The sequence below is a fragment of the Ranitomeya variabilis genome, chromosome 8 (assembly GCF_051348905.1).
Source record: "Ranitomeya variabilis isolate aRanVar5 chromosome 8, aRanVar5.hap1, whole genome shotgun sequence".
In the NCBI taxonomy this organism is placed as follows: domain Eukaryota; kingdom Metazoa; phylum Chordata; class Amphibia; order Anura; family Dendrobatidae; genus Ranitomeya; species Ranitomeya variabilis.
In genome coordinates, this window is record NC_135239.1 from 63,183,780 (window position 1) to 63,211,554 (window position 27,775).

Consider the following 27,775-nt stretch of genomic DNA (forward strand, 5'->3'; position numbering starts at 1 on the left):
CCCCTACGTGATACGTGCGCGCTCTGTCCGCCTGACGCCGTCTCATTACATCACGTATACGTCATCATTACCATCGTGGGTGAGACCGGAAGCACATCTAATCCGTACTGTGGAAGTTATTCAGGTGATATCTGTTTGGTACTTAGTTACAGTCCATAAAACGCACAAACTGGGCACTTGTCGGTAAGCGCTACATAGATAGGGGATCGGCCCGGTGGTGCAGCTATCCATATCGCTCAAAATGATGAAAAACATATAAAGCTAAGTAACCCTTTGATATTTGGTTGTACTCCTGATGAACCTCTTTAGAAAGAAGGAAGAGGGGAAACGCGTTGAGTGAAAAGGGATTCTTTTGAGTTAAGATGGTTTATTCTGACTGAACAGAAAGGGATCTATCTGATGCAAATATATTGAACGGTATCTATCAACCGGTTGGTTGTCTTTGACATTGTATAAAGTTCATCATGGCAATGTGCGGCTATATGAAGTATGAGTGTGTAGCACAATAATTGTCTTCTTACAAATATTGGGACAGCATCTTGAGAGGGGTTCCCAATATATTTAACCAACTAAGAGAATATATATGCATATGTTTCCATTAGGATCTTTTAAAACATCATTTTTTTAATACAGCACTTTAGCACTTTCTCCTACTCTAAGCTTATCTAGCTATTAAAAGATTATTATCTCTAGCCAGATAGTCGTATAGGTTCACCCAGACATTGTCATCAATTTAATTCATTTCTGTACACCCGTATGGATGATCTTTTTCAATCCCGTTTTCCAGACAGGGTTTTGCAGGGATAGCAGGGAGAGCCGGCGAGGAGCGGGGGCGCCATTGCGCAGGATAACAGGGTGCCAACCTCCGCAAGTAGGCAGGGTGCATTCAGTGAGTGTAGGGCTTGGCACTGTCCCGGCCTTTCCTATTGTTTGATTGTGTTTTGGTGATGGTTTTTGCAAGTGCACATGTGTTTTGGGTCTTTTTTAATCAATTGGCTTAATAAAGGTTAATTTTTAATATTTTTTGGGGGATTTTTTCTGTGAGCAGTTTTTCATTCACCCCAAAATTACCTTTCTCTGTGAAAATTCCCTCATTTTTACTACAAATCCACTTTCACAAGGAAGTATTTTGCATCAGTGTTTGTAAACCAAAACCAAACAGAAAACTATGATTGAGAGATTTGCAAGTCCTTTGTATTTTGGATTCACTCCTAGTTTTGGCCAACAAACACCGATGTACAGTAATTGAGATTATGAATTGTTCAGTTGTTGTACTGGATGCTAATAAACGGTCCCAAACCCACATCCACAATGATATTACTGCTACCATGTCTAATTGATTTATAAATGTTACAAGGAACAAATGTAAAATTTACAGGTTGTGGAAAACAATGACATTAGAGAATCAGCAACTTTAAGGTTTTATTCACATTTATTTCAGGCACTTTACAAACGACCACCAAATCCCAAAAATATAAATCTTTGTAATAAAAATATACATATGTTATTTGCTTTCCTTTCCCAGCTTATCTGAATAGCACATCTAATTAAAAGGAATCTGTCTTTGCTATAAACTGTTTTTGATATGTAAGCTGAGAGCAGCATGATGAAGGGACAGATACCCTGATTCCAGCAATGTATCACTTACTGGGCTTCTTGTTGCAGTTTTTTTAATAAAATCCCTGTTTTTGCAGGTGTAGCAGTGCTGTGATTGTTGAGATGTATATAACCCCACCCCCACCATTGAGTGGCAGCTTTTTGCCTATGCACAGTATAAATAAAAGGCTGACAATCAATGGTGGGAGTAGGGTTATATAGAGCAGGAGGACAACATGGCACAAAACAACTGGTCCTCTAGTGATAATCTCCTACTGATAAAGCAGTGATTTCATTAAAGCAATAAGCAGTCCAGTAAGTGATGCATCGCAGGAATCAGGGTCTCTGCCCCTACTTATTTATGCTCTCAGTTTACATAGCAAACCCTTACTAACAGATTCCCTGTAATATACTGATTTAAATGTAGCTTTATAAATGGATATTTCAGCCTAAAGCAATTATTACCATGATGAGATCAGAGCATAAATTCACAAGACCCTGGTCTCACATCCAGGTCAGTACTCTGTGACAGCTGGACAGGAGCCCTGGGAATAACTTCTTACCTGCCGACATCATCTTTTGATTAGCCGTCCTGGGTTTACGTTATTGTTGTGATGTGGCGCACCTAAGATATGGTGCCAGGCTGGCTAATCAGAAGAGGAGTTGTGGCTGGTGGCAGGTAAGGGGCAGCTCTCTGGCTCCCGTCCAGCGGACACGGACTACTGACCTGGGCAAGGGGCCAGTACATATATTCATTAATCTCTATTTACCCTATCCATATTCACTGGTGAATGCGAGGACATGGCGGTCTGATACATGGCCCTACCACTGATCGCCAGAGTGGAGGACATCTTTTCTTCCTATCACAATGGTTGGAGCAGTTTGCCTAAGTGAGCCCTCTGCTGCTCTATTCACAGTCTATGGCATCGAAGCAAACAGCCTTATAATGAACACTTTTCTTAATATCTCTGTTCCGACCTGATCAATCCTTCATTTGTACATGATACAATTGTACATCAATGGTTTGTACGGTTCCCTGATATTTCCATTTAGGTGTGACATGAATACTGACTTCCAGTGCTCCTTGTACAGTGTCATCCACCAGTATACATCTTAGTAATATTTAATACCTAAGCAGATACACAGCCGATCATCCAGTGGATCACTACTCTAGAAATAGAGATATAAATAAAAAAGAAAAACTAAATAAATTAGTGAACGTACATCCCCATTCTCTGGAGATTGCTTTATCTGTTCCTAGTAAAATGGTTGTGCTTCTGGCACTGACGGTGCCCTCCTAAATATCATCAGATGTCACTCTATTAGAAAAATGGAAGCATTTGGCAAGACGCTATAGATGTTGTACCTCCATTTTTTGGGTGGCTCACTTTAAGATAACACATAGTCATGTAATGTAGCTGGGTAAGCCTGAATCCAGATCTGCTGGGACTCCAGATGCTTCCATAATAAAGCCTCCATGCGCACAACTCAGCTTTTCTGCATCAGACCTTAGATTTTCTATATCAAGATTTGGCATTTTTCCGTGTTTTTTTCCCCATATTTTACATTTTTTACACAGGTCTATATATTTATCATAACTGATATGTCAGGTATAGCTCTGAGATTGAGATGTTGTTGAGTATACTAGTGCTACATAAGGTTTATCAACTCATTGGGTTTCCAGAACCTTCTAAAGACACTCGACTAGAGCAAATAAAAGCTAAAAACAAAAAAATATACTAAATAAGCAATCAATCTCTGCGTTTAGGATTTGCTTTTACATGGTTCCAATTGGCTGGGAAAGAGCATAAAAGAGAATGATGATGATGATGATGGTCTCCTCTCTACTGATAGCCCTCTAGACCATCAGGACTAATGTGGGCTGGAATAAGTGAAAATTACATACAGTAATTTTGTTAAAACGAAAGAAGTATTGTAATTTTTTGCATCAAAATGTGTTGAAAAGTCAGTAAGGAAGAATGAAAATACAACTGGCTCATTCATACACATACATAATAGGGGACATATTCCAGAAATACCAAGGTCAGTGTTTGGAGCGTTGCGTGCCGCTGCACCATTGTCCTCCTCAATAGTTCTGTTTTTCCATCATTCCATGTATAAGAAATGACTAGGAAGACATTGATATGTTGTCTAGGAGTTGTAAAATGGTATGAGCCTCATACAAGCGCACAGGGAAGTTTCCATGGAAGGTTACTGCACGGCACTGGCTCTCTTCTCTAACCAGTGATGAAACAGATCGATAAGTATATGTATATGTCCTACATAGGTATTTAGTCCGCTTCAGTCCAAAATCTTGTTTTCGATCATTCAACTTGTGCTTCAGAGATGGAAAGCAACAATTGTCATCAAAAGAGTCAAAATCAGCGTGTTTCCTGTTCCTAACACGCCGTTGGCCGAGTTTCTCGGTAAGAACAGGGCTGCCCTTGCCACATTAGACGGCTCCGATTTTTGATCTACCTTGTCTATAGCAATTAATGCAAAATAAAATATGGTGCCATTTTTAATAGTAGTATTGTGAGGAGTGAAGCGAAATTCTTCCCGTAAACCGGACTGTGATGGCGTAAGACTGGAAATATTGACCGGTGTGCCTTTCTCAAAGTCATCAACGAGCGTGGTGCTGTTCAGGCTCATTCGTAGGTCGTAACTGGTGGCTAAAAATGAAAAAGATGCAAACCATCAAAAACTACAGAAACTACATCATATACAACTCTTCATAGACTTAATTTCATGTAATTGTCTAAGTTTATTATTATAAATTACCCTTTGGTTTTTTTTTACTTCACGAGTCATTTTATCAGACCAGCCCTGAAAATGGGAGCACCATCGTGACGTTATATATCATGCAAGCCGGAACACACAGGTAACCAAAAATTCATCAAGAAACCAAATGATCATTAATAAGTGCCCAATGCCAAATCTGTAACAGGACTCAACCATTTATAATACTGAACTTGTGGCATAGCGGCCTTAGTGCAGATCCTGGTCCTATAGCTATATTCCTGCTCATTCCCAGCTATTAACCTCTGACCAAGGCTATTGCTTTTAGGTTACTTGTCTGTGACCCAATATACCAATGCAATGGGAATGTTTCTTAATTGAAAAAGGGAACAAAAATGTTTACAGCCAAATTAATAATTTTCCAAACTATGAGACTTTTAATTTTGGCTAATTTTCTGTTTTCAGTTTTCTATGTGGTTCCCTCCCTTCCTGAGACATCATTCAGACGTCTGATTTTTGTTTTTATACATATGTTAAATCTGATTTTCATGTATTTTTGCTTTGCACCATCAGTGTGTCATCCATTTTCCTTAAAAAAAAAAAAATAATTCCATGCTCCTCTTACTCATTAAAAAGTACAAACTGAACAGAATTTGGATGGTATTTGAGTGCTGTCTGTTTTTTTTCACAGACCCATTGATTTGAATAGGTAATTTTAATTCACAAACTGGATCAAAATCACAAAATAAGTCCACAAGAAAAAATTAACTAGTGAATGTACCCATAGACTATAAAGGACCACGGTTCCATTCATAAAACATATATGTGATGGTGGTTCTGGTTCTATATTCATGTACTAATGGCAGTCTGGTTCTGTATTCATGTAGTAATAGTTGTAGTTCTGGTGCTGTATTCATGTATTGATGGTGGTTCTGGTTATGCATTTACAGTATGTACTGATGGCGTTTCTGCTGCTGTATTCAAGTACTTATGATGGTTCTGGTGATGTGTTCACATACTGATGATGTTTCTGGGCATTCATTATAACACTAATTACCGTATCATGCCAAATCCATGTAATGCGTAACATACTCGCTGTCACGATGCAATTCTGCTTGCAGTTGCAGCAGGTAGCACATGACCACTCATACGTGATTTTCACCCTTACGGTTACATGCCATCTAGCTATTCTTCCTGCTTCTCTCAGTGAAGCAGGGGTTATAGTTTTTCACTGAAAATTGACAAAAATCAGGATGAGCCACTATTCGGCAAGTTACATTAAGTGTGCAAATCACATATGAGAGGTCACACTGAAGGAAAATCTAGCTTCTCCTTTCAAGATTATCAGATCTAATTTATCATGGGTGATGGTCAGTGTAGCTTTTAGGATATTTTGAATAAAAATGTGCTTCCATTTGAGACTTATTCTTAGGCTATGTTCCCATTGCGTTAATGGGATAGCGCTAACGGACAGCGTTGCACGGCGAAATTAACGCCGTGCACCGCGTCCGTTAGCGCTCCCATTGCCGGCAATGTTAGAGCGCATTGCTAGCGCGTGTCATTTTCGGCACGCGCTAGCGATGTGCCGGTCTTTTGTAGCGCGCCTCGGACGCTGCTTGCAGCGTCCGCGGCGCACCAGAGGTCCGTTCCCCGCTCTCGCAGATCGGGGATCTGCGAGAGCGGGGACATTAACGCGACCCCTGAACGCGGCCCCGAAAAAGACATTGCATTAGCGCAATCCGCTAGCGCTCGCGCTAAACGGATTGCACTAACGCAATCTGAACCTAGCCTTACCCAGTATAATATTGTACCATCCAGATAAAATAGTGAAATGTTCACGTCACATAAAACATGAAAATAATGCATGTTCAGAAATTAGAAAAAGCACATACCATTTCCTTTATCTTCATCATCACCGGTGGCTGTCCAAGACAGCACAACTATTTGGTCCTGAAACTCTGCCCCCAAATCGGTGATTCTACTAGGCTTAAAGACATCCGGTAAGGGACCCGATGGCACATTTGATACTACAAAAGCACCTCCTGCGGCTGTACGGCTAAAATTTCCCAAATTCAGATCCTCAATGGTAATTTTTGGTTTTGGAGGGTTACTGACTAATACACCTGTGAAAAAATAAAGAAAAAAAATCAGGTAAAGGTGACAGATGGGAATAGAACATCAATATCATCAACATCATACAGCATAGCGACAAGTGGGAAAACAATGATGTACTAGATGTATACACTGTATGGACAAAAGTATTAGGGTGCCTACATATTACACCTAGTGCTGAATATTAAATCCATCGTTTCTAGTTAATCTGAAAAGTGTTGCATGGGGCTGAGGGCCAGGCTCTGTGCAGCCGGTCATTTTCTTCTGTACCAAACTCACCCAGCCATGTCTTTATAGACATAATGGATAGGTGTCTTATTGACGCCTCTCCATTATTAACCTGGCTTAATGTCACCTTACAATAGCAAGGTGACGTTAACCCTTCATTACCCCATATACCACCTCTACACGGGAGTGGGAAGAGAGTGGCCAAGTGCCAGAATAGGCGCATCTTACAGATGTGCCTTTTCTGGGGTGGCTGGGGGCAGATGTTTTTAGCCACGGGGGGTCAATAACCATGGTCCCTCTCTAGGCTATGAATATCTGCCCTCAGTCACTGGCTTTCCCACTCTGGCGTAGAAAATTGCGCGGGAGCCCACGCTATTTTTTTTGCGTGATCTAACCCTTTATTTTAACACCTAGAGCCACCAAATTTTGCACACAGACACTTCTTACATCATTAGTGAGGAATATGCAAAATTATAAGGGATATGAAATGGTTTACTGTATGTAAACCATGTCTCATATCCTGTCAGGTTTAATAAGGAGAAAGAAAAAGCTGGCAATTGAATTACCGGCTTTTCTGCTATCTAGCTCTGTATTAAATATATATATACACTCACCGGCCACTTTATTAGGTACACCATGCTAGTAACGGGTTGGACCCCCTTTTGCCTTCAGAACTGCCTCAATTCTTCGTGGCATAGATTCAACAAGGTGCTGGAAGCATTCCTCAGAGATTTTGGTCCATATTGACATGATGGCATCACACAGTTGCCGCAGATTTGTCGGCTGCACATCCCAAAGATGCTCCATACAAGGCAGGATGGATCCATGCTTTCATGTTGTTTACGCCAAATTCTGACCCTACCATCCGAATGTCGCAGCAGAAATCGAGACTCATCAGACCAAGCAACGTTTTTCCAATCTTCTACTGTCCAATTTCGATGAGCTTGTACAAATTGTAGCCTGAGTTTCCTGTTCTTAGCTGAAAGGAGTGGTACCCGGTGTGGTCTTCTGCTGCTGTAGCCCATCTGCCTCAAAGTTCGACGCACTGTGCGTTCAGAGATGCTCTTAGGCCTACCTTGGTTGTAACGGGTGGCGATTTGAGTCACTGTTGCCTTTCTATCAGCTCGAACCAGTCTGCCCATTCTCCTCTGACCTCTGGCATCAACAAGGCATTTCCGCCCACAGAACTGCCGCTCACTGGATTTTTTTTCTTTTTCGGACCATTCTCTGTAAACCCTAGAGATGGTTGTGCGTGAAAATCCCAGTAGATCAGCAGTTTCTGAAATACTCAGACCAGCCCTTCTGGCACCAACAACCATGCCACGTTCAAAGGCACTCAAATCACCTTTCTTCCCCATACTGATGCTCGGTTTGAACTGCAGGAGATTGTCTTGACCATGTCTACATGCCTAAATGCACTGAGTTGCCGCCATGTGATTGGCTGATTAGAAATTAAGTGTTAACAAGAAGTTGGACAGGTGTACCTAATAAAGTGGCCAGTGAGTGTATATATATACCCCTGAGGAAGCGGTTATACATACACGCGAAACGCGCGTTGGGGTACACATCCAGGATCCAGACGGGCTCACCAGAACTTTCATGGGTAATTAATCTCTACTTTTTTATATTCTATATGTTGCAAAGCATGCATGTATGCATGGTTAGGCTGTTAGCACTATTGTTAGCTGTCAACACTTGTTTTGACTACCATGCATCTTCATACCTAGATGGAGTTTACTACTATTACTTGCTGTAACATATAAACTATATTATTATTACTATTGTGCCCTGATCTGTATACCTGATGTACTGGTTGCACTCAAGGATTTAGTCACAATTATTGCTTTTTGATATGAAGCTTTTCCACATGTATTATGTATGTGCTTATATGCTAAATAGAATTTCTAATAAACATGAATTAATAGTATTCTCTTTGGGCTATTTTTGACTCTATATTCTCCAAGTAATAATATATATATATATGTATATATATATATATATATATATATATATATATATATATATATATATATATATATATACAGTACTGACCAAAAGTTTGGACACACCTTCTCATTTAAAAGTCTCTTTAGCATCAAGAGAATGCCAAGAGTGTGCAAAGCAGTCATCAAAGCAAAAGGTGGCTACTTTGAAGAACCTAGAATATAAGACATATTTTCAGTTGTTTCACACTTTTTTGTTTAGTATATAATTCCACATGTGTTAATTCATAGTTTTGATGCCTTCAGTGCGAATTTACAATTTTCATAGTCATGAAAATACAGAAAAATCTTGAAATGAGAAGGTGTGTCCAAACTTTTGGTCTGTACTGTATGTGTCTCACTGACATATATATGACTGTATATATGTTTTCACGAATATTTGAGCCCATGGATCCATTCTATGTCCATTTTGCAAGCCGGTGAGAAAATTTCGCCATACAGATGACACACGGATAATTTTTGGAGAAAAAAATCGCATCCTCGCATTGAATACGGATCACTCTTCAGGAACTTTTCTGCGTATCTCGGCCGTAAAAAAACGGACCGTATTTTCCTACACTAGGTGTGACGCCGGACTTAGACTGATATTATAATATTGGCATTTACATGATAATCTTACCATTCTCAACATAACCAGGAAGGTATAGCACCCGGCTTTTTGGGATGGTGGCTTTGCTGTCTTTCTCATGACTTTCTACACGCACTTTCAAGTTGTACCTGCCATTTCCATTAAAGTCTGTAAAGAATCTGGAATATATTCCGTCATTCTTGATAATATCGGCACCTTCAAAGAAAGCAAAGTTTATTTAAACAAAATATCAACACTTTAATACTGTGATTGCATAACTTAATATCAATTTTACAAAGTCTGATGTAATCTCACAAATTAAACACTATGTACACCTTCACACAGAATGCTTCTGTATTGTTCATTTGCTTTCAGCTGAGTCAAATATTCCTATGATTATGGGAGTTGGAAGAGATCGGTGTTGGTTAAACTGGCGTTAGGCTGACACCTATTTAGTGTGTGTAGGGGCCATTGGAGATGGCAAGAGGAAAGTGGTTGGACACAGATCTGCAGTGGGCAGTGGGGAAAGTATCTAAGGTTTTATGGAGAGCAGAGAAGACAAACTATAGATACAGAGGAAAGCACGTGGAGAGGAAAGTACAGTATTGGAACTTTGCTGATACTTTAAGTGAAGACAGCAGCACCCTGGATACACACAGAGCTCACATCCAGCCTGTATTACTGGCAGGGATATTTCCACAAGAAAAAAAAAATTAGACTTGGATCAGGTTCCAAACCAGTCTGAAAATTAATAAAGGAGTGAAGACTCCAGAAGGAAACTTTTATTTTTAATATAATTAATAAACAGTGGCTCAGTGGTTAGCACTGTTGTGTTGCAGCGCTGGGTCCTGGATTCAAATCCCACCAAGGACAACATCTGCAAGGAGTTTATATGTTCTCCCCGTGTTTGTGGGTTTCCTCCGGGTTCTCCGGTTTCTTCCAAATACTTACTGATAGGGAATTTAGATTGTGAGCCCCAATGGGTACAATGATGATAATGTCTGTAAAGTGCCGCAGAATATGACAGCCCTATATAAGCAAAGCATAATAATAACTGAACTTAATCACTAACATAAGTAAAAATGATTCTTTCCGTGTCAATGGTGTCCATAGCTTTTAAAGGCAGTGTGTCATGTCCCCAAACGCTATTAACTGGCAGATTAACCCCATATCTGCAGGTTAACAGTGCTCTAACGTCATGCAGCCCCCCCACTCAGATCCAGGCTACCAGAGGAAATGGATGTTTTTCCTCCTGGCAGCCTCAGTCGTTCAGTCACAGCCACGTTGCCGTTGCAGCTTCAGTCACCGCTCAATGCATAGTGATGGAAGGCTGGGACGAGGGATGAGCGGACCCATGGATGTTCAGGTTCACCTGAACTTCAGTCCAAAGCTCGAATCAGGTACCAGAACTCTACCTGAACCCGACAGAAGTCAATGGGGACCCGAACTTTAATGCTGTAAAATGGTAGTAGTAAGGGCTAGAGGGCTGCTAGAGGAAGCAGAGTACTCCCACAGACTCTCTCCATCCGAACAGTAAAATGGACTTCTGGGATAAGCTTGTGTTCGGAATTCAGCACCATTAGGTTCCCTCATCTCTGGCTGTGACTGTTCCCCAACACTGACTGACAGCAGGCTCAGCAGTACATCAGTACAGAGCAGGCTGTCAGTCAGTGGCGAGGAGCGGTTACAGATTTCCGGGATAAGTCCGGGTTCAGCACCATTAGGTTCCCTCATCTCTGACTGTGACTACTCCCCAACACTGACTGACAGCATGCTTAGCAGTGCATCAGTACAGAGCAGGCTGTCAGTCAGTGGCAGGGAGCAGTTACAGACGCCGCTCACTATGCATTTAGCAGTGACTGAAGAGACACCGGACACACCTCTCTGACTGAAAGCCCGAGGCTACCAGGAGGAATAAAGTTCATTCCCCCCACTTGCAGCAGGACTTTCAGTGCGGCGACCACACATCTTTAGAACACTATTAACCTGCAGATTAACCCCATAACTGCAAGTTAGCAGCATTTTATCACACAACAGTTTGCCTTTAGGAATAAAGACTGCAGCACTACTAATCACCAGCAGGTGTCGGACATAGACTGTTCTTTAGAACCTTCATCATGCAATAGTTTTACTTTTCCGGCAACACTAAAGTTCCCTGAAACAAATTGTTGAACGGCTGAATGATATCAAAATGTGCAAATATACACTATAGAGGTTTTCTGATTACGGGTTGGATCTGATGGCCGTACCACCATGACTATGAAATACTACTGTACGTATAAGGACAATGTAGAAGTCATTTACCTTATTAATATGTCTTTCTTAGCCAATACCACATGCATGAACATGTAATAACACTATATCACGAGAACTAACCTGCACCGTTGTCCAAAAGTGGGAGCGTAATCACGTTTCCGTTCTGCGGCTCAATATATGCAGTAACTTTTGCATGTAGAACTGGAGCAAGTCCCTGGGTGACCGTCGCATACACAATCATTGGAGAAGGGAAACTGCTTGTGTCAGCATTCATGTATGTTTCCGCGATGATTGGGGGAACATTAGAATCGGCTGCTCGGGAATTTACGGTCAAACCAAGAACTTGTTCCGCTGGATGACTATTACATAGATTGTATTCCCAATCTCCTTTCTAAAATGAAATATATACAGTTTGTTTAATTTTTAGCAAAGTACAAGGGAAACCTTACACATTTTGACAACAGATAAATAGATGAATAGATAAAGATGAAAAACGTAATAGTGCTAGGGGGTTTAAAATCTATTTTTGGCCTTTATGAGTTGTATCCTTTATTTTCACCAATTTTCCCCTCTGTCTCTCATTTTCAGTTCTCTCTGAGCTATGGCTGGGGGAGTGAGTATCTGTTATGATGATATGCTATGAGAGATATTGATTACTGCTATTCTTTTTCTGTAGCACACAGGCAGAAGCAACAATAGCATGGAGGACAATATATTGTAGTACTAAGCGGTGTGGCTGTGAGTCCAGCTCTGGAGATAGGTAAATAGTTGCTTGAACTGCAGCTTAATCTGTCTGTGTCTGCCTGGTCTCTCACTGTGCTCGTCATTTACACTCCCCTCTATAGTGAGTATAATAGGAGGTGTAACCTGATACCTTACTGGGATGGCAACCCTTGCTTTGACCAAGACAGTTTTGACCATTTTTTTTAAGTGGATGATGAGTTCAGGAAGCAGGGAGAGAAGTGTCTCATAGGTGGAGAAAGAAGCAAATTTCTCAGATTAGATACAATATTTTCAACTGTATTCCAAAATTCTGCCCAGTTTGTTAAAATGACATTGACCATTTAACATAAGTTGATATTTTTCCACTGTGATGTACATTATGGGAAAAACATTGTAGGGAATTTAACTCCATAACTGCACTAAAATCTGCAAATTTTTACTCCATAGAAAGGTGGATGGAGTTAACCAGGGAAGAGTCAAAAATATTTTGTAAAATATCAACATCAGATCTGTGAAGATCAGACAGCCAGCGCCCCTACCAATCATCTATTCCCAGCATTTGCATCAGCTAGATGTAAAGAGTATACGGTGGAGGAACAGCACGGCTCCCTACATTGTATAGTGGCCATTCTCAGGTATTACTGCTCAGCTCCTATTTACTCTGATAGGAGATTGACTGCAGTACCGAGAATGGCCACTACACCATGTACGGAGCTATGTGTTCTGATACCGTACATCATTCACATTGGGCTGGAGCTATAAATGGCTGATCGGTGGGGTAGACAGATGTTGTCAAGTATGCGTCATTAATACCTAAATAGAGGACAAAAGAAGGAAATATCAGAAGCTCTTACTAGGGCAGTATCAGGTTGTGGGACATTTATATTATTTATAACGTGTCATATAATGCTTTTTTGTATAACGCAGTCCCTTTTATACTTTTTTGTGTAGTTCTGATAGTTGTCATGGTGAATATACAGCCTTATATGCTGAAGGACAGGAAGATCTGTGGACAAGATGAATCATATTCCTGTAGAAGCAGATGAAGGAGATGAGTATAGTGCGGTTACCTCTGCTGTGCCTGGGATCGTTAGACGAGCTGATTTTGAGACAGAATCACTGGCAAATTGGTCGTTTTTATATTCTTTGCCTTTTGGATCCTTAATATCAATAGATGGCATTAGACTGATCCATGTTACTAAAAAGAAAGTGTCATTCCCCACAGTATTATCGATGGTCACTTTGCCCATCAGACATTTGCTTGGTTGTATTGTTGTTGCAGTACTTTCTATCTGTTAAGTAAGAAAAAAAAGCATTAAATTGTGAGGGAAATTAGTTAATGGGTTGTCATGCTGTGATGGTCTTCTGTAAGGAAGGGGGGCTTCAAACTGTCCCTTAAATCCTAACTATCCCTGTCCCGGGGGTACTGTTGATGGTAGAGAGGCCTGAGTCTCAATCCTTACTATGCTCCTATTAAACCCTGATCTGTCCCCTCCCCCACAAAGGCAAAACAGGGATAGCAGAAAACTTCTACTGTACAAAAGCACAACCCAACAATTGGGAGGAGGAAAGGGACAGGGAGGAATAAAGTAAATGGGAACAGGGACCAGGAGTTAAACACACATGTACTATAGCAAACCACAGAACAGTTTTACTCCAAACACTTACAGTAGCTTTAGCACACAGCATATGAAGACAAATCTTTCACTGGCAGGGACAAGAAGATCTGACCAGTTTATATAGGAAGAGGTAATGACAAGATCAGAAGCAGCTGAAATAAAGCATAATCATCTAACTACAGGTCTTCCAAGGTAACATGACACCCTCGTGACACGGGGTTGTCTATTTTCCAGAAAGTAGGCCCCAAACTCTGTAACATACCTAATAAAAAAAAAATACACTCGGTCTTGGTGTTTTTGGCTGTGGTGGTGACGTCATGTCAACTGCTCACATCACAGCCGTAGTCAGTCACTGAGGTCAGTGGCTCATGCCCAAGGATCAGTGTCTGTGCCGAGGTGGACGGCACGCGCCACTGAGCTCAATGATTGGTTAGAGCAGTGATGGGTGTTGCAGACCTGACATCTTTGCTTTAGCCAAAATATAGAGAACCGAAGTGGCAGGAAGCTGCCATTTACAGTGTTTGGCCCAACTTTTCTCATAGTGGACAAATCCTATAAAATTAAGTTTGGTTTAAGTCCAACCCAATCCTGATTCTATCAAGCCCCTGCATTTGCACAGAGAGGCGTTTCAGCTATTCACTTTATACATCTTATGATGGAATGTGGATGTCATGGGACACAGGCCTCCATCCATATGATTATTCATCTGAAATACTATGTCCCTTGTAATAACCGCCACTGTGAAAATGACCGACCATTGTCACTTTCCCTGACATAGTATGGGACACTTTGTGAAGGTCTACCTCTTTAAAAGAAAGTCAGCAGGTTATCGCATATTGTGTTTTTTTTTTAAAAATCCATTCTTATTCTGGCGTTTCAGTCCTAATCATTGATTGACAGCCTTCTTTACATAGGTGTAATATTGAGATATTGGTCAGTCACTGACTTGATTGACAAGCCTAGAATAAGCAGAGGTCTAAATGATGTTATACTGAGTCTTCTCCCATTAACCTGTATATCAATCTGCCGATCTACTCTCTATAAGGCCACGATCACTCTGAGTGTTTTGAGGAGTTCAAAAAACATTTGTTTTTCAAGAAAAAAAGTGCTCCTGTTTTGGGAAGTGTTCAGAGGAGCTGTCCTTTTCCTGAGTTTTGGAATAGCTTTTTTTTCTCATCTGTTTTTTTTTTTTTTTTTTAACCGAAATGGTTTATGACAGCTTTTTGATGGGACAGTGTCAACTGTGGAGTGGTTTCCCTAAGGATCTTCTTCAAACAGTGAGACTTTTTTCCCACAAATATTTTTCAAGACCTCTTCAGAAAAAAACTCACAAAAACTACTTAAGGCCATGTTCACACGTTGAGTATTTGGTGAGTTACCTCAGTATCTGTAAGTCAAAAATAAGGAGTGGAACAATCAGAGTAATAGTATAATAGTAACACGTCACCACTTCTGTATTTATCACCCACTCCTGGTTTTATCTTACAAATCCTGAGGTAAAAAACTCACCAAATACTCAACTTGTGCATGTGGCCTTAATGAACAATAAGGTCATGAGTTTTTTTTTAGGAGTTTTGGCAGTAGAAACTGAACAGAAACTCTTAAAGCCCTTCTCAAAAACTCCTCAAAAACATGGAATTTCCTCTCATTTTCTGCTCCACAAACTCGGTAAAATGACCACACTCCATAGTTGATTTTCCCAGACAAATATCTGGGAAAGTATTTTTCAATCAGTTTTTGAGGAGGATCAACTCCATAAAAACTCCCCAAAAATCTCAGTGTGAACATATCCATACAGGCCTCCATTGTCAGTGTGACAAGTTTGCATTAATGAGACTTATATCATCCATACTTTTTGCATACCTGAACGGATTGCTGTATAACATCTCCACTTCCAGATTTTATTCCACTGAAGGAGTCTATCAAACCATTTGCATCCACGTTATCAGATGCGTAAAGTTTTAAGCCCCCTGTAGGCAGATTATATTTATTTAATTAGGCATCGTATAATTAAAAATTACATAAAAAACACCAACATCCTAAAATAAAGAAACAGGAAGAATCCAAATTACCTATACAAGTTTCTAATACATAAAGCTTGTATAATCACATGTGCCACCAGCTATTTTGCCACCATATTCTGTCACGATGATGTTAATGAGTAATGCTGTCATGAATTTACATTTTCCTTAAACTTTTCACAATTCTCCTGGAAAAAAAAGGAAGACCTCCTCAACTCCCAGAGCAGTTAGCTAATTTTCAGGTACTTCCAGAACATCATGGGCAGCACCCAAATCCACTTTCATAGGGTGTAATGTGGGGGGAATTGCAGATGAGGTTTGGAAGGGGATGGCTATAGGCTATATAGAAAAAATGTTCTTACTTCCCGGATGCAAGTTCTGGAAAGTTTGAAAACTTGCACAAACTGCTGTCATATTGGATCAATATTTATCAAAACTGTATAACTCTTAGCCAGATGTATCACAGTGGTTCATGCTGTTTGGTAAATCTGCTTGAATTTTACGACAGTCTATACTTATTTTACAAGTTTTATTAGTTGGCTTACTTTGTGCACCACAATTGTGGAGCCTTGTTTTTATGATACATTTTTTGCCACACCCACTTTCAGATAAGACACACCCCATTCCAGAGAGCCAACGCCCTCTTGTCTAAAACACACTATAAGGCCAGTCTCACACGTCCAGATAATTCCGGTACCGGAAAAATCGGTACCGGAGTTATCCGTGTCCGTGTGCTCACGTGGCACATCAGTCGCCGTGTGCCGACTGAGGACCACACAGACCGTGCAGGAGACAGCGCTAGAGTTCAGCGCTGTCCCCTGCTTTTGGTGCTGAAGCCGGCATTCATTCCTTCTCCCCAGCAGAGTTCGGGGTCACCTCCCGCCTCCCACCCCCTGTGCGCCTCCCGCTTGCATTAAAATACTCACCCAGCTCCCGCAATGCCTCCTCTCAGCGCCGGCAGCTTGTCCTGTGTGAGCGGTCACGTGGTACCGCTCATTACAGTGATGAATATGCAGCTCCACCGGAGCCGAGCATGGGAAAATATTCTGAAAAGTTCCCAGGCTCGAGTTCATACGAGTTCATCCAGCAGAGGGTGCATCACCGCGACTTGAGGTAACTACAGTACATTCCCCTGCATTCCATTCATTCACCACGTTTTACAGGCAGGAGCATTAGCAGAGCTCCTGGGTGTTAGCTGCATTAGCAGAGCTCCTGGGTGTAAAATGATTTAACCCCTTCAGATGGATTTACAGCGTGGGACAAGACTGAACGACGGAAGGTATGGAATATTGTTGTTTGTTTTGTTTAAATTTATTTCAGGTGACAAGGGTCTTCAGGTGGATTAAGAGTATAATAAAATATTAAAACACCATGTGTCTTTATTTCATTAAAATACTTTTTAATAACGTGTGTGTGTTTTATTAACCATTTCGTACTATTGGATTAATAATGGATAGATGTCATAATTGACGCCTCTCCATTATTAACCTGGCTTAATGTCACCTTACCATAGCAAGGTGACGTTAACCCTTCATTACCCCATATCCCACCGCTACACGGGAGTGGGAAGAGAGAGGCTAAGTGCCAGAATAGGCGCATCTTATTACAGATGTGCCTTTTCTGGGGTGGCTGGGGGCAGATGTTTGTAGCCAGGGGGGGGGCAATAACCATGGTCCCTCTCTAGGCTATTAATATCAGCCCTCAGTAACTGGCTTTCCCACTCTGGAGGAGAAAATTGCGCGGGAGCCCACGCCAATTTTTTCCAGGATTTAACCCTTTAATTTAATAGCTAGAGACCCCAAATTTTACACAGAGACACTTGTTACATTAGTAAAGAGGAATATGTAATAAAAAAAGTAATATGAGATGGTTTACTGTATGTAAACCATGTCTCATATCCTGTCGGGTTTGTGAAGGAGATAGGAAAAGCCGGCAATTGAATTACTGGCTTTTCTGCTATCTAGCGCTGCATTAACTATAAATATATATGTGTGTCTCACTGGTATATATATATATATATATATATATATATATATATATATATATATATAGACTGTATATATGTTTTATAGAATATTTGAGCCGATGGATCCATGATATGTCCATTTTGTAAGCCTGCGAGAAAAAAACGCCGTACGGAAGCCAGACGGATGCCATACGGATGATACACAGATAAATTTGTGCGTAAAAAAATCGCATCCTCGCATTGAATATGGAACAGTGTTTTGGGACAATTACTGCATATTACGGCCGTAAAAAACGGACCGTATTTTCATACGCCTAGTGTGACGCCGGCCTTAATAAAAAAAAATAGTTATTTTATCACTTTCTAAATATTCACGCTGTAAGTTTCCTCATCTGTCTCGGAATTTGCAGATATCGCCCATTTCAAACGAAAGAGGGAATTTGCATGTAGGTTTACGATGCAAATATCGTGACAATGTCTACCAGAAGTTTCTAGTAGTCATCGGCTGCGCGACAATATAACTTAATAGCTAAAAAAAAAATTGCTTTGGAAACAAATCAATACTATCTGACCATCAGATTACAACATTATATAATGCAATATAACATACCTGTAATATCAGCCAACCCTTCCAGCCCTTTATCTGCACTGGTGCCCAAAGCAATGGTATGAATGATAGCACCACTGGCTTTAACTTCGTCATTGCAAGAGACGATGTTAGCGTCCTCCCCATCAGTTAGCAGCACTATTTCAGTTCCGTATGTACTACTATCAAGCTTTCTGTTTACCTAAATTAGAGGGAAAAAACAGAATTTTATTACACATATTGCAAAACTCTCCTACACCCAAATTATACTTTGTAAAAGTGCTAGCACATGGCCGTCTTTTCGGACTGATGTTATTCTATGGGGCCATGCAAATGTCTTATTTTTATCCTCCGGCGGACCTCACCGAGGAAAAAATAAAATCAGGGCATACCCTAGTGTGATTTGCTATTGGGATCGCACTTGGCCATGCAAGTCGATGAGTGTGTGGGAAACATTGGACTGTACCTAGATGACATCTGAGTGCAGTCCGATTTCTACAGTCTGACAGAATGGGGAAAATGGAGACATTTTTTCTTCTCCATCTTCTCATCCGAGAGAGAATCGGATTGAACTGTGATCAAACTTTGATCAAACTCTGAGCTGAGTGTGATTTGCATAATCAACCCTGTGAAGAATATGGGAGCTATAATTTCTTGTCAATCAACTATCTTATCTGGTTCAAGAATATAGTCCTCCTGCAAAGTGTGAAGCTGAGACAGGAAACCATTGTCAGTAGGAGGCCAAGCTAAATTCATGCCTTGAGCAGATAGCTGGGTCAAAGATATTCCTGGCAGGATGGATCCCTATTGAGAGTGGTATGCTAATTACCTGATGAAAGAATTCCCCTAGCCAGACGGGAGCCTTAATTTCGTAAAGAGTTATGAAGTTATGGACTTATTGTATGTCCTAATTGTATACTGGTTACATTTTCAAGATCTTGGGAACTGGCCGAACGCCTGCCAGAGTCTCAACCCATTCTAGCACCCAGGGATTGGATAGAAACATAGAACAGCTAGTAAAAGCCAAATAATGAAGCTGTGTTTGATCTCTGAGTGTAATGGGGACCCAGCTGGATCGGATTGCACCAAAACCGCCTCCCCACGACCTTCCATAGAGAATTTATGATCCATCAAAGGTTTTGGTGTTTCAGCTGCCAGAGCAAGAGTGAGGGAGGCTATGACTAGGGGGTGGGGAAATTAGTGACTGTCCAAGGGGGTTAAGTGCACGTGCACCAACAAGGGCTTTCGTTCTCTGCCAAGGGAGGTCACGTCATGCAGCATGTTGGAAGAAACGGCAATAGGTGGCCCCCACACATCCCATGTGTCATCAAGCCAATAACTGACTTTTGTATCATCTGCTGATACTTTTGTACTACCACCTATATTTGCATATCTGACCATTGTATATTGTATAACCATTTGTTATATAGTGTATTGTGCAGTGTGCCCTTAAAAAGATTAAATATAGAATTTAACCGTGGGCTGCTCTTTTACCTTGATCCACAAATCCACATGTTCATGTTCTCAGTTTTAACATCACATACTACTGGGGCTGGTTTCTGGCTCAATAAAATCCTGGACTGGGCTTATATCTAACAAGGAACTGGTGGCAGTCCTATCAGGCTGGCAGAGCTCATTTTCACTGATGCTATGAAAGGTGTCTCTCAGCCTGTCAGGGTTGGTAGCGAGTGTGGTGCCATTTCAGTGGCTGCGTGGGTCACCTACTCTCACTCGCTGTGCTTCCCTGGGCCCATGTGGGCAGAGGGTGAAAAACTGTGCAAAGCTGACCATAAGTGTCCCTAGAGGATGTGGAACGTCGCGGTGATGCAAGTGAAGAGTCTGTACCAAGTGATCCCTTTGACGTAATAGTGATGTCAGGTGAGGTGGCTAAGTGCGGTTTCATCACATGTGGTGGATACTGCGTGATCTCTTCAATATCATCCTTCACAGACTTGATTCTGTTGGATGAGATACTACACGATCGTGTGACCCTAGCCTAACAATGAGCGATTTACAAATTTCGATAGCCCGACCACTCTTCTAATGCGCTCAGAATGATCAGTAATAAGATCGCTTTGTGGGCATACAGTGGTATGTAAAATTTGAGCAACCCTGGTCAAGCGTTTATTAGCTGTGATACTTTCAAAAGGGGGGGCTACTACGTACTAATCATGCAGGGTGCCCAAACGCTTGCATAGGCCCATTTTCCTTTTTGTAATTTTTAAAATGTTAATTTTTTAGGCGCAAAATACAAAGGAAATGTGTCATCTTTAACTTTAAACCTTTAGAGATCATTTCATGTTAAGCTGGCTTAACCGTTCACAATGACAGAATTTTCAGCTGGGGCGCCCAAACCTTTATATACCACTGTAGACTGTCACTGAACTCGGCAGCACATGTCCTGCTTACTCAGCATGAAGTGCTGCTGAGAATTATGAGTATTTTGCTAGTTCGTTGACTTTTTGGAGGCCTTTTTATTGGGCGGTTGGGAACCTATTTAGACTGACCGATTATCTAGAAACAAGCCTTCCTAAGAATGACCGTGCTCGATAACCATGCAGTGTACATGCACCCTAAGTAACGGTATTCCTGAAATATTATATGGAGTCTGGGGTACTTTGGAGGTTAATATCCAATATCGCTGATGGTGTAGAGTGATATTGGATACGAATATCCCTTCCCCGTGAAGGTCTAGTGTAGGTATATGTTAATATCTTATCTTATATCTTATCTTATCTAATATCTTATCTTATATCTAATGTCTTGGAGGTCTAGGGAGGGTTACTGGCTGATCCTTAAGGTTACATCATTAAATAGTTTCTTAAATTTTGGTTTGTAAAACAAATGTTCAATGATTCAATAAAGGATTTTGTATTTTATGTGCATGTAGTGTATTATGACACTGGGTACATTACCACTAGGAAAACATCTTTCCATGTAAAACTTTTTATATAAAAGAATAAAATAAACTAATGAAAGTAAATACTTTACCTCCAGTCCCTTACGAACTCCAGCACAAATGTTTGTGCCACCATTAGCTACTTTGGGGAGAAGCTGCTTCAGTTTTTCACGCTGGAAAGTATCAATGATTTTCACCAGTTCAGATTTAACTATTGCATCGGTGGAGAAATCAACAATGCCAACATGGGATCCGGATTCAACTATTTGCATGATGTAAACTTCAGAGGCTTGGTAGAGACGGGAAATGCGGTCATTCTGTAATGTAAAGATCCAAATTATTATACCAACATGGGTAATTTAAAAGTGAGTTTTCACCTAATTTGACACCTCTACAGTCATAATGTATTTGGTAAAAAGGTTTTACATTTTTTATTTTTTTTTAAATTGAAGAGAGTTTTTTACTATTTAGTGTATAATGTGTTTTTTCTCACTCTCTACCTGAATGTACCCATTAAACAACATGGGAACAATAACCCTTTTTTAGCCAAAATTATATGGCCATATTAAAGGGGTTGTCTCATGTTCTTTACTTTGGGTAAATTTGCAAACTGCCTGTAAAAATTGTTCTCAAGAATGGAGGGATATTTATTGCTTACTGATAGTCATCTAGGTCACTGGCCATACATATTGCTTACAAGCCGATTCCAATAAAGCTTGCAAGTGCTAATCTCATAAAATCATAGAATGTTAGAGTTGAAAGGGACATCTGGGGTCATCGTGTCCAACCCCCTGCTCAATGCCGGAATCACTAAACCATCTCAGATAGAGGTCTGGGCAGCTTATGTTTGAAGACCTCCATTGAAGAAGAACTCACCACCTCTCATGGCAGCCTGTTCCACTCATTGATCACCCTCACTGTCAAAAAGTTTTTTCTAGATGTAATTTTTGCTTTTCTTGCCCAGATGAAAAATCTTGCATTTCTCCCTGTTAAATACCATTCTATTAGCCGCTGCCCATTGTTCAAGCTTATCTAGATCCTTCTGAATCCTTTCTCTGTCTTCTCTATTGTCGGAAGATCGCTGGGGCACATTCTTGGCTCCCAATCTGGCTAGTTTAAGTGCTACTGCACTCCTTTGATGCTGCTGAGTGAAAAGGTACCCCATATATTAGCTTCCAATATTGCACAGTTTGGACCTGTGGTGCAAGGATGCCGCTGGTCGGAACTGTCAATCAAGTAGGAGTGCACTGCCTCTGTTTGCTGAGGATGGGGATGTACACTCATGCTTGATTCACAGTTTGACTCTTGCCAGTGATGAGAATAAACCTTTAATGATTAGGAATGGGATTTAAGAATTCTATGAGACCATATTCAGGGATTCAGCATCTCCATCATTACATTTTGAATGTGTGAGGCACCAGAATATTGTGCTCATAACATTACATTCAGGACATCCATGCCTCATATGTTGTTTTTGTTCAAAATGAGGATTTCAGAAGGAAATATTTCCTAATATCTCCTTAGAGAGATTTCACGCTTCTTCTAGGATCTAAAAATATACATTTAAGAGGGCAACTTTCCTGAACATCATATGATAAGAGTATTAGGGGTAATGATAGGTGACTGTGTTATCCTCTTGGATGAAGTAGTTTTCGGACAATTTTACTATCATATATGGAGAACGGGACTTCAAGTACAATCATAAAAGAACAAATAAAATGATCACTTACAGTACTCATACTCCCGGAAACATCAAGAACCAAGGTGACCACTCTGTCCTTGTACTGCAGCAGGTCGAATGTAGGATCAGGAATATTGGTGTTGGTTAATGGAGCACTTGTCTTCATGTCAGGAGAATTCATGATGATTTCCCATGTGCTCTTCTGGTTACACAATCTGTTGTGTTGATTTGGAGCCTCTTTGTTATGAGATTGTTCATTGCAGAATGCATGGACCTGGAAGTGAACAATGGTAGGTGTTAAATGACTGTGCATGTAACAAGGTTTTTAGGATGAGAAAAAATAAAATTAACCAAAATGCTCTTCAATCCCAGCTTTAATTTTTGCATTTTTTCCCTTCAATTCTTCCATGAGCTAGAATTTTCAATAAAGCTATCCGAGGCCGTGTTTATTTTTTGCATGAAAAGTTGTACTTTTGAACAACACCATTCATTTTACCAAACAATTCATTGGAAAATGGGAAAAAATTCCAACTGCAGTGAAATCCCCCCCCAAAAAAGGCATTTTTTATTTATGATTATGGCAATACCAAACTTTCCAAGTTACCGTACTTTATTTTAGTAGTGAAAACAATCGAAAATTTGTAAAAATTTATTTTTGTCAATTAATTTGAGTCCAGTAATTTTTTTTCATTTTTTTTTTTTAGCATTGTGAGCTGATGTATTTATTGATACCATTTTGGAACATATACAAGGTTTTGATCTCTTAACTGCATTTTTTGCTGCAATCTAAAAAAAAATGTTCTTGAATTTTAAATTTTTTTCTCTTTACACATTGAGTTAATTAATTTTAGATTTTGGTTGACTGGACTTTTACAGATGCAGTGATACTAAATATATTTATTTTTTGAAAAAATCTTTATTTTTAATGGAGGAAAAATGAGTGATTCATATGTTTATATTTTTTAAAAATTTGCTCTTTTTTAATCCCCTTAGGGGACTTGAACATTGGATTATCCAGTAACTTATACTATATACTGCAATACAACAGTATAGTATTATACAGCAGAAATCATGGTCTCCTACGAAGCCCAACCACAGGTTGGTCTTCAACGGAGCACCGCGATTGGTTTCATTGGAGCATTGTCACTCACAACAGCCCATCATCACCCCACAATTGTGTCCCGAAGGGAGCTGGTGACCACATGGAATGACACATCCCTCAAGCCCCCAAGATAGATTGCAACAGTAATAGTGTGGATGACATTATCTTTCAGAGAGCAACATGACTATGTAAGTGCAGCGCCCCAGAGTCCTGGTCGTTGCAGTACTGTGGCTCTGCCACTAAGGGGAGCCATGGTACGTTCGATGGCACTGAAGGAGTTCCTCCAATCAGGTATCACAGACACCAATATGTTTCACAGCAGGGCCTCCGGGGGGAGCTAAGGGTGCTATTCATTAGGCCACTCCCCACCATAGTGGGTAAACTGGGGGTCAGGCAGGAAGTGAGAGAGAGAACGCTGACGGGATTGAACAGAGCAACACCCTGTGGCAGAGGGTGTTGTGAAGGGAGAGACTGTAGGGTCTCTGCCAGGGGTGGGATCCTGGCAGAGGCTTGGCATTGAGAGAACGTAACGGGACCGTGCCTGCTCAGCTTAGCGGCGGTGCCCAAGAAAGGACTAGAAGCGAGGCAGATTGTGCTGAGTGAGAAACGAGATCAAGCAGAAGGAGAATACCAGCAGGGGTTTTGTTGAAAGAGGCAGCACCCTGCTGAGGCGCAATACCGGTGGCCGGAACGCCGAGGGAGTGGATTAGAATACAGCTTCAAGCCATACTCCAAACAGCGGCAGGACAGTCGGTCTCAGGCGGGCTGTCTACCACATATCACCTATGAAGTCTTGGGGGGCAATTGCGGGAGAGGGGCGTCTCTAGGGTCCCGGAAGAACTCCAGGCCTACCTGACAAACGGGTGCCATTCCAACCTGAATACAGGGAGGGGTGGATTACAGAGGAACATCAAATCGAGTTGTGAGGGAACTTAAGAAACAGACACAACCGTTGTGGGGTCACTTTCCGTGAGCACAGCAGGGAAGGACTACAACACATAGCGCTAGAAGGAAGGCACAGATTTCCACCTGAGAGGAGGACTCTGGAGGTGCCATTGGACCGGCTGGACTTGCGTAGCCTGGTGAACCGTGTTCTGGACTGAGGACTCAGAGATCTCCAGTAAAGAGGTAAAGAGACTGCAACCTGGTGTCCTTGTTATTTACTGCGACCTGCACCCCACAACTGCACCGCTACATCGCTATCATTACTACCAACACCCACACCTTGCATTCTACTGTGCGCCCCACGGCAGGGTCACGGACCGGGGCCTAGCCGCCGTGACAACCCCAGAAGCAGAGACTCAGAGGCCCGGTACCGGGTACCCCTCGGCCCTGCGGCGGTGGAAGGGGCGCTACAGAACTTGGCGTCACGAACAGGATCTACTTAAGCCTGAAGAATCAGGTCATGTGTGCCTAGAGACTGTGATTTACTGTACTTTATTGTAAGACTGTGCTGCGCCATTAGCCGCCAAAAGTTCCCGCCAAAAGGCGCCGCCATTGCTACATCCAAGGGGAAGGAGGGCGTGTTATGGGCGGAGACTCCCAGTGTGGCGCGAGAAATGGCTACCGCCCCCTGCACTTCTGGTTGCAGAGGAATGGCCTGCCCCAAAACGGAAGAGAAACACCCCTTGATATGCAACAGCGAGGGGCTGGGGATGGAGAAGCCCGACCTCGGAGAAATGGCGGAGTTAGGTGCATGCACTGCCACCGACTATCGGGCAGCGATGATGAACAGCGAGTGCCTGAGCGAGGAGGAAGCGATTCCGGCTTGTCCTCCTTCACCAACGATGGACCGGAAGCCTGCGGACCCGACAGCGGGGCTACGTCCACCAATCCTGACTTCGGAGTTAGAGGAGGAGGAACTACAGCAAGCGGAGCCGAATCCGAGAATCCTATTGGAGGGGCCGCAGTCCGGGCTGCAGCCGACTCCAGCGCCCTTGTTAGCGGACCGGAGCGACATCGGTGGAACCACATCAGGCGTAGGTACGGAAGACACCCCTGCCTCCCCGCTCGATCCCGCTCTCGCGACCGACCCCTCTCACAACAGTAGCCGCCTCTTCATGGCGGGAATGGTGGCATCATCCCCCGAAGTGATGAAGGGTCTGGTACCCCTGCCACCGACCGCAATGGGAGAGTTCCTAGATGTGAGCTCAGAGGGAGTGGTTCTCCGGTGGGAGGCCCCCCGGATTAAGTCGAATGGGGTTTGGAGAAGAAGCCACGCCGTTGCCGTGCTCACTTGGGAACAATATAAACAGTGCCTGATTTCCCAATGGAAAGACTGGAAAGAGATGGGACAAATCCCCGCTGCATTAGCCGTGAACCAGGGTCTGAAGCCTGCACGGTCAGGAGATACCCGCCATCGGAGTGCCCGGGAAGAGTGTGCCCGCAACGTTCGCCGATGTGGATCTGAGAGAGTGTCATCTACTACCTCAGCTGCGATTGAACTCAATGTAGCGGAGCTTACCAACATTGCCACCGCCCATATCATTGCAGCAACTGAGCTGGCAGCCAGGATCCGTCTTCAGGTTCAGGCGTCAGGTGGTCTGACTGCACTGGGAAGACCCACCGCGGACACTGGCGCTACAGTGGCCGGGGTCCCGGAACCAAAGCCACCTGAAGAAGAATAAACCTCGGAAACCTGAAAAATGTAAATAGTTTTCCTTTAACTGTTCCTGATTGTTGGTTGCTAAACCCGTCCAGGGTAAACTTTAAAAGGTGACCCCTTTGTTGACCCGGGGTCACTATTGTTGTTTTCCAGAAGTTTTACACAAACTGCAGTAATCATGGACTGTGCATGATTCGAACTTCCTTGTAAATAATTGCACCTTCTTAAGGGTGCCTCCTACTGGTTTTTAGTTAAAAGACACTTTGCGAAGATGCCATTCCGGAGCCTTTGCGTGGACTGGTAGGCTGAGAAGACGAGCTACCTCAGAAAGGCTCTGAGATGATGATGATGCTTTGAGAAAGAATGTAACTGTTTTACATGAAAAGTTATATGTGTTTAAATTGTTTGAATTGTGAAATCTGAAAATAATGTTTTGTGAAAGGAAAAGATGCAGAGAGCCCGCAGGGGTAGAAGTAGAGATCTGCGTAGTTGAAAGTAAAGAAGTAATGATGAAGGTGAGGATAGAAGGTAAACCCTGCGTCCCCATAGAAAGTTACTTTGTTACTAAGGACAGAAAGCGAACCCGTAGGGGTTAGAGAGTGAGTCCTTAAAGGAGCCGAGTAGAGCTGGCTCAGAGTTCTTTAAACGAAAGGAATGTTATGTCTATACTATGTATAGTAGCGAAAGGCAGTAGGCCCTGGCTGAACGGGGCGGTCCTGTAAAAGAAAGGAGAGGCAGTAGGTCTGGTGCCATAGGGACAGGCGGTCCTGCAGGTTCAAAGTAGGAGAATGTGAAGTTACCCTACCCTGTAATGTGATTATAGGAAGGCCTTTGGTAAACTAAGAGTGTATGTTTCTTAAAGGCAATGTTAATTTATTGTTCCAGAATTTGCACTAAGTAGAATACCCGGTTGGGTAACAGGAGTTATGTATAGCCTGTAATTTATAATGTTGACTATGTTTGTAACGTTAAAAGTGTCCTCACCTCCCATAAAGGGAAGCCTGTTCAAGTATACTTATTGTTTTGCACTCAACAAAATTGTATGTCTGTTTACTAATCTGTATTGTTGTT

The 27,775-nt window shown here is 41.9% G+C and overlaps 1 protein-coding gene across 1 annotated transcript in view; it reads right to left on the minus strand.

The window, feature by feature from the left end:
* Positions 1–1,409: 1,409 nt before the first annotated feature.
* LOC143787866 (calcium-activated chloride channel regulator 1-like) overlaps positions 1,410–27,775 on the minus strand; it is a 50,615-nt gene continuing 24,249 nt past the window's right edge. The window contains exons 7-15 of the mRNA XM_077276983.1: positions 23,047–23,271; positions 21,409–21,633; positions 18,442–18,619; positions 15,708–15,814; positions 13,296–13,517; positions 11,623–11,893; positions 9,298–9,462; positions 6,228–6,458; positions 1,410–4,268 (exon numbers count right to left, since the gene is read on the minus strand). Of these exons, the coding sequence (XP_077133098.1) occupies positions 3,937–4,268; positions 6,228–6,458; positions 9,298–9,462; positions 11,623–11,893; positions 13,296–13,517; positions 15,708–15,814; positions 18,442–18,619; positions 21,409–21,633; positions 23,047–23,271 (1,956 nt within the window). The 3' untranslated portion in view covers positions 1,410–3,936. The remainder of the gene's footprint in view (positions 4,269–6,227; positions 6,459–9,297; positions 9,463–11,622; positions 11,894–13,295; positions 13,518–15,707; positions 15,815–18,441; positions 18,620–21,408; positions 21,634–23,046; positions 23,272–27,775) is intronic.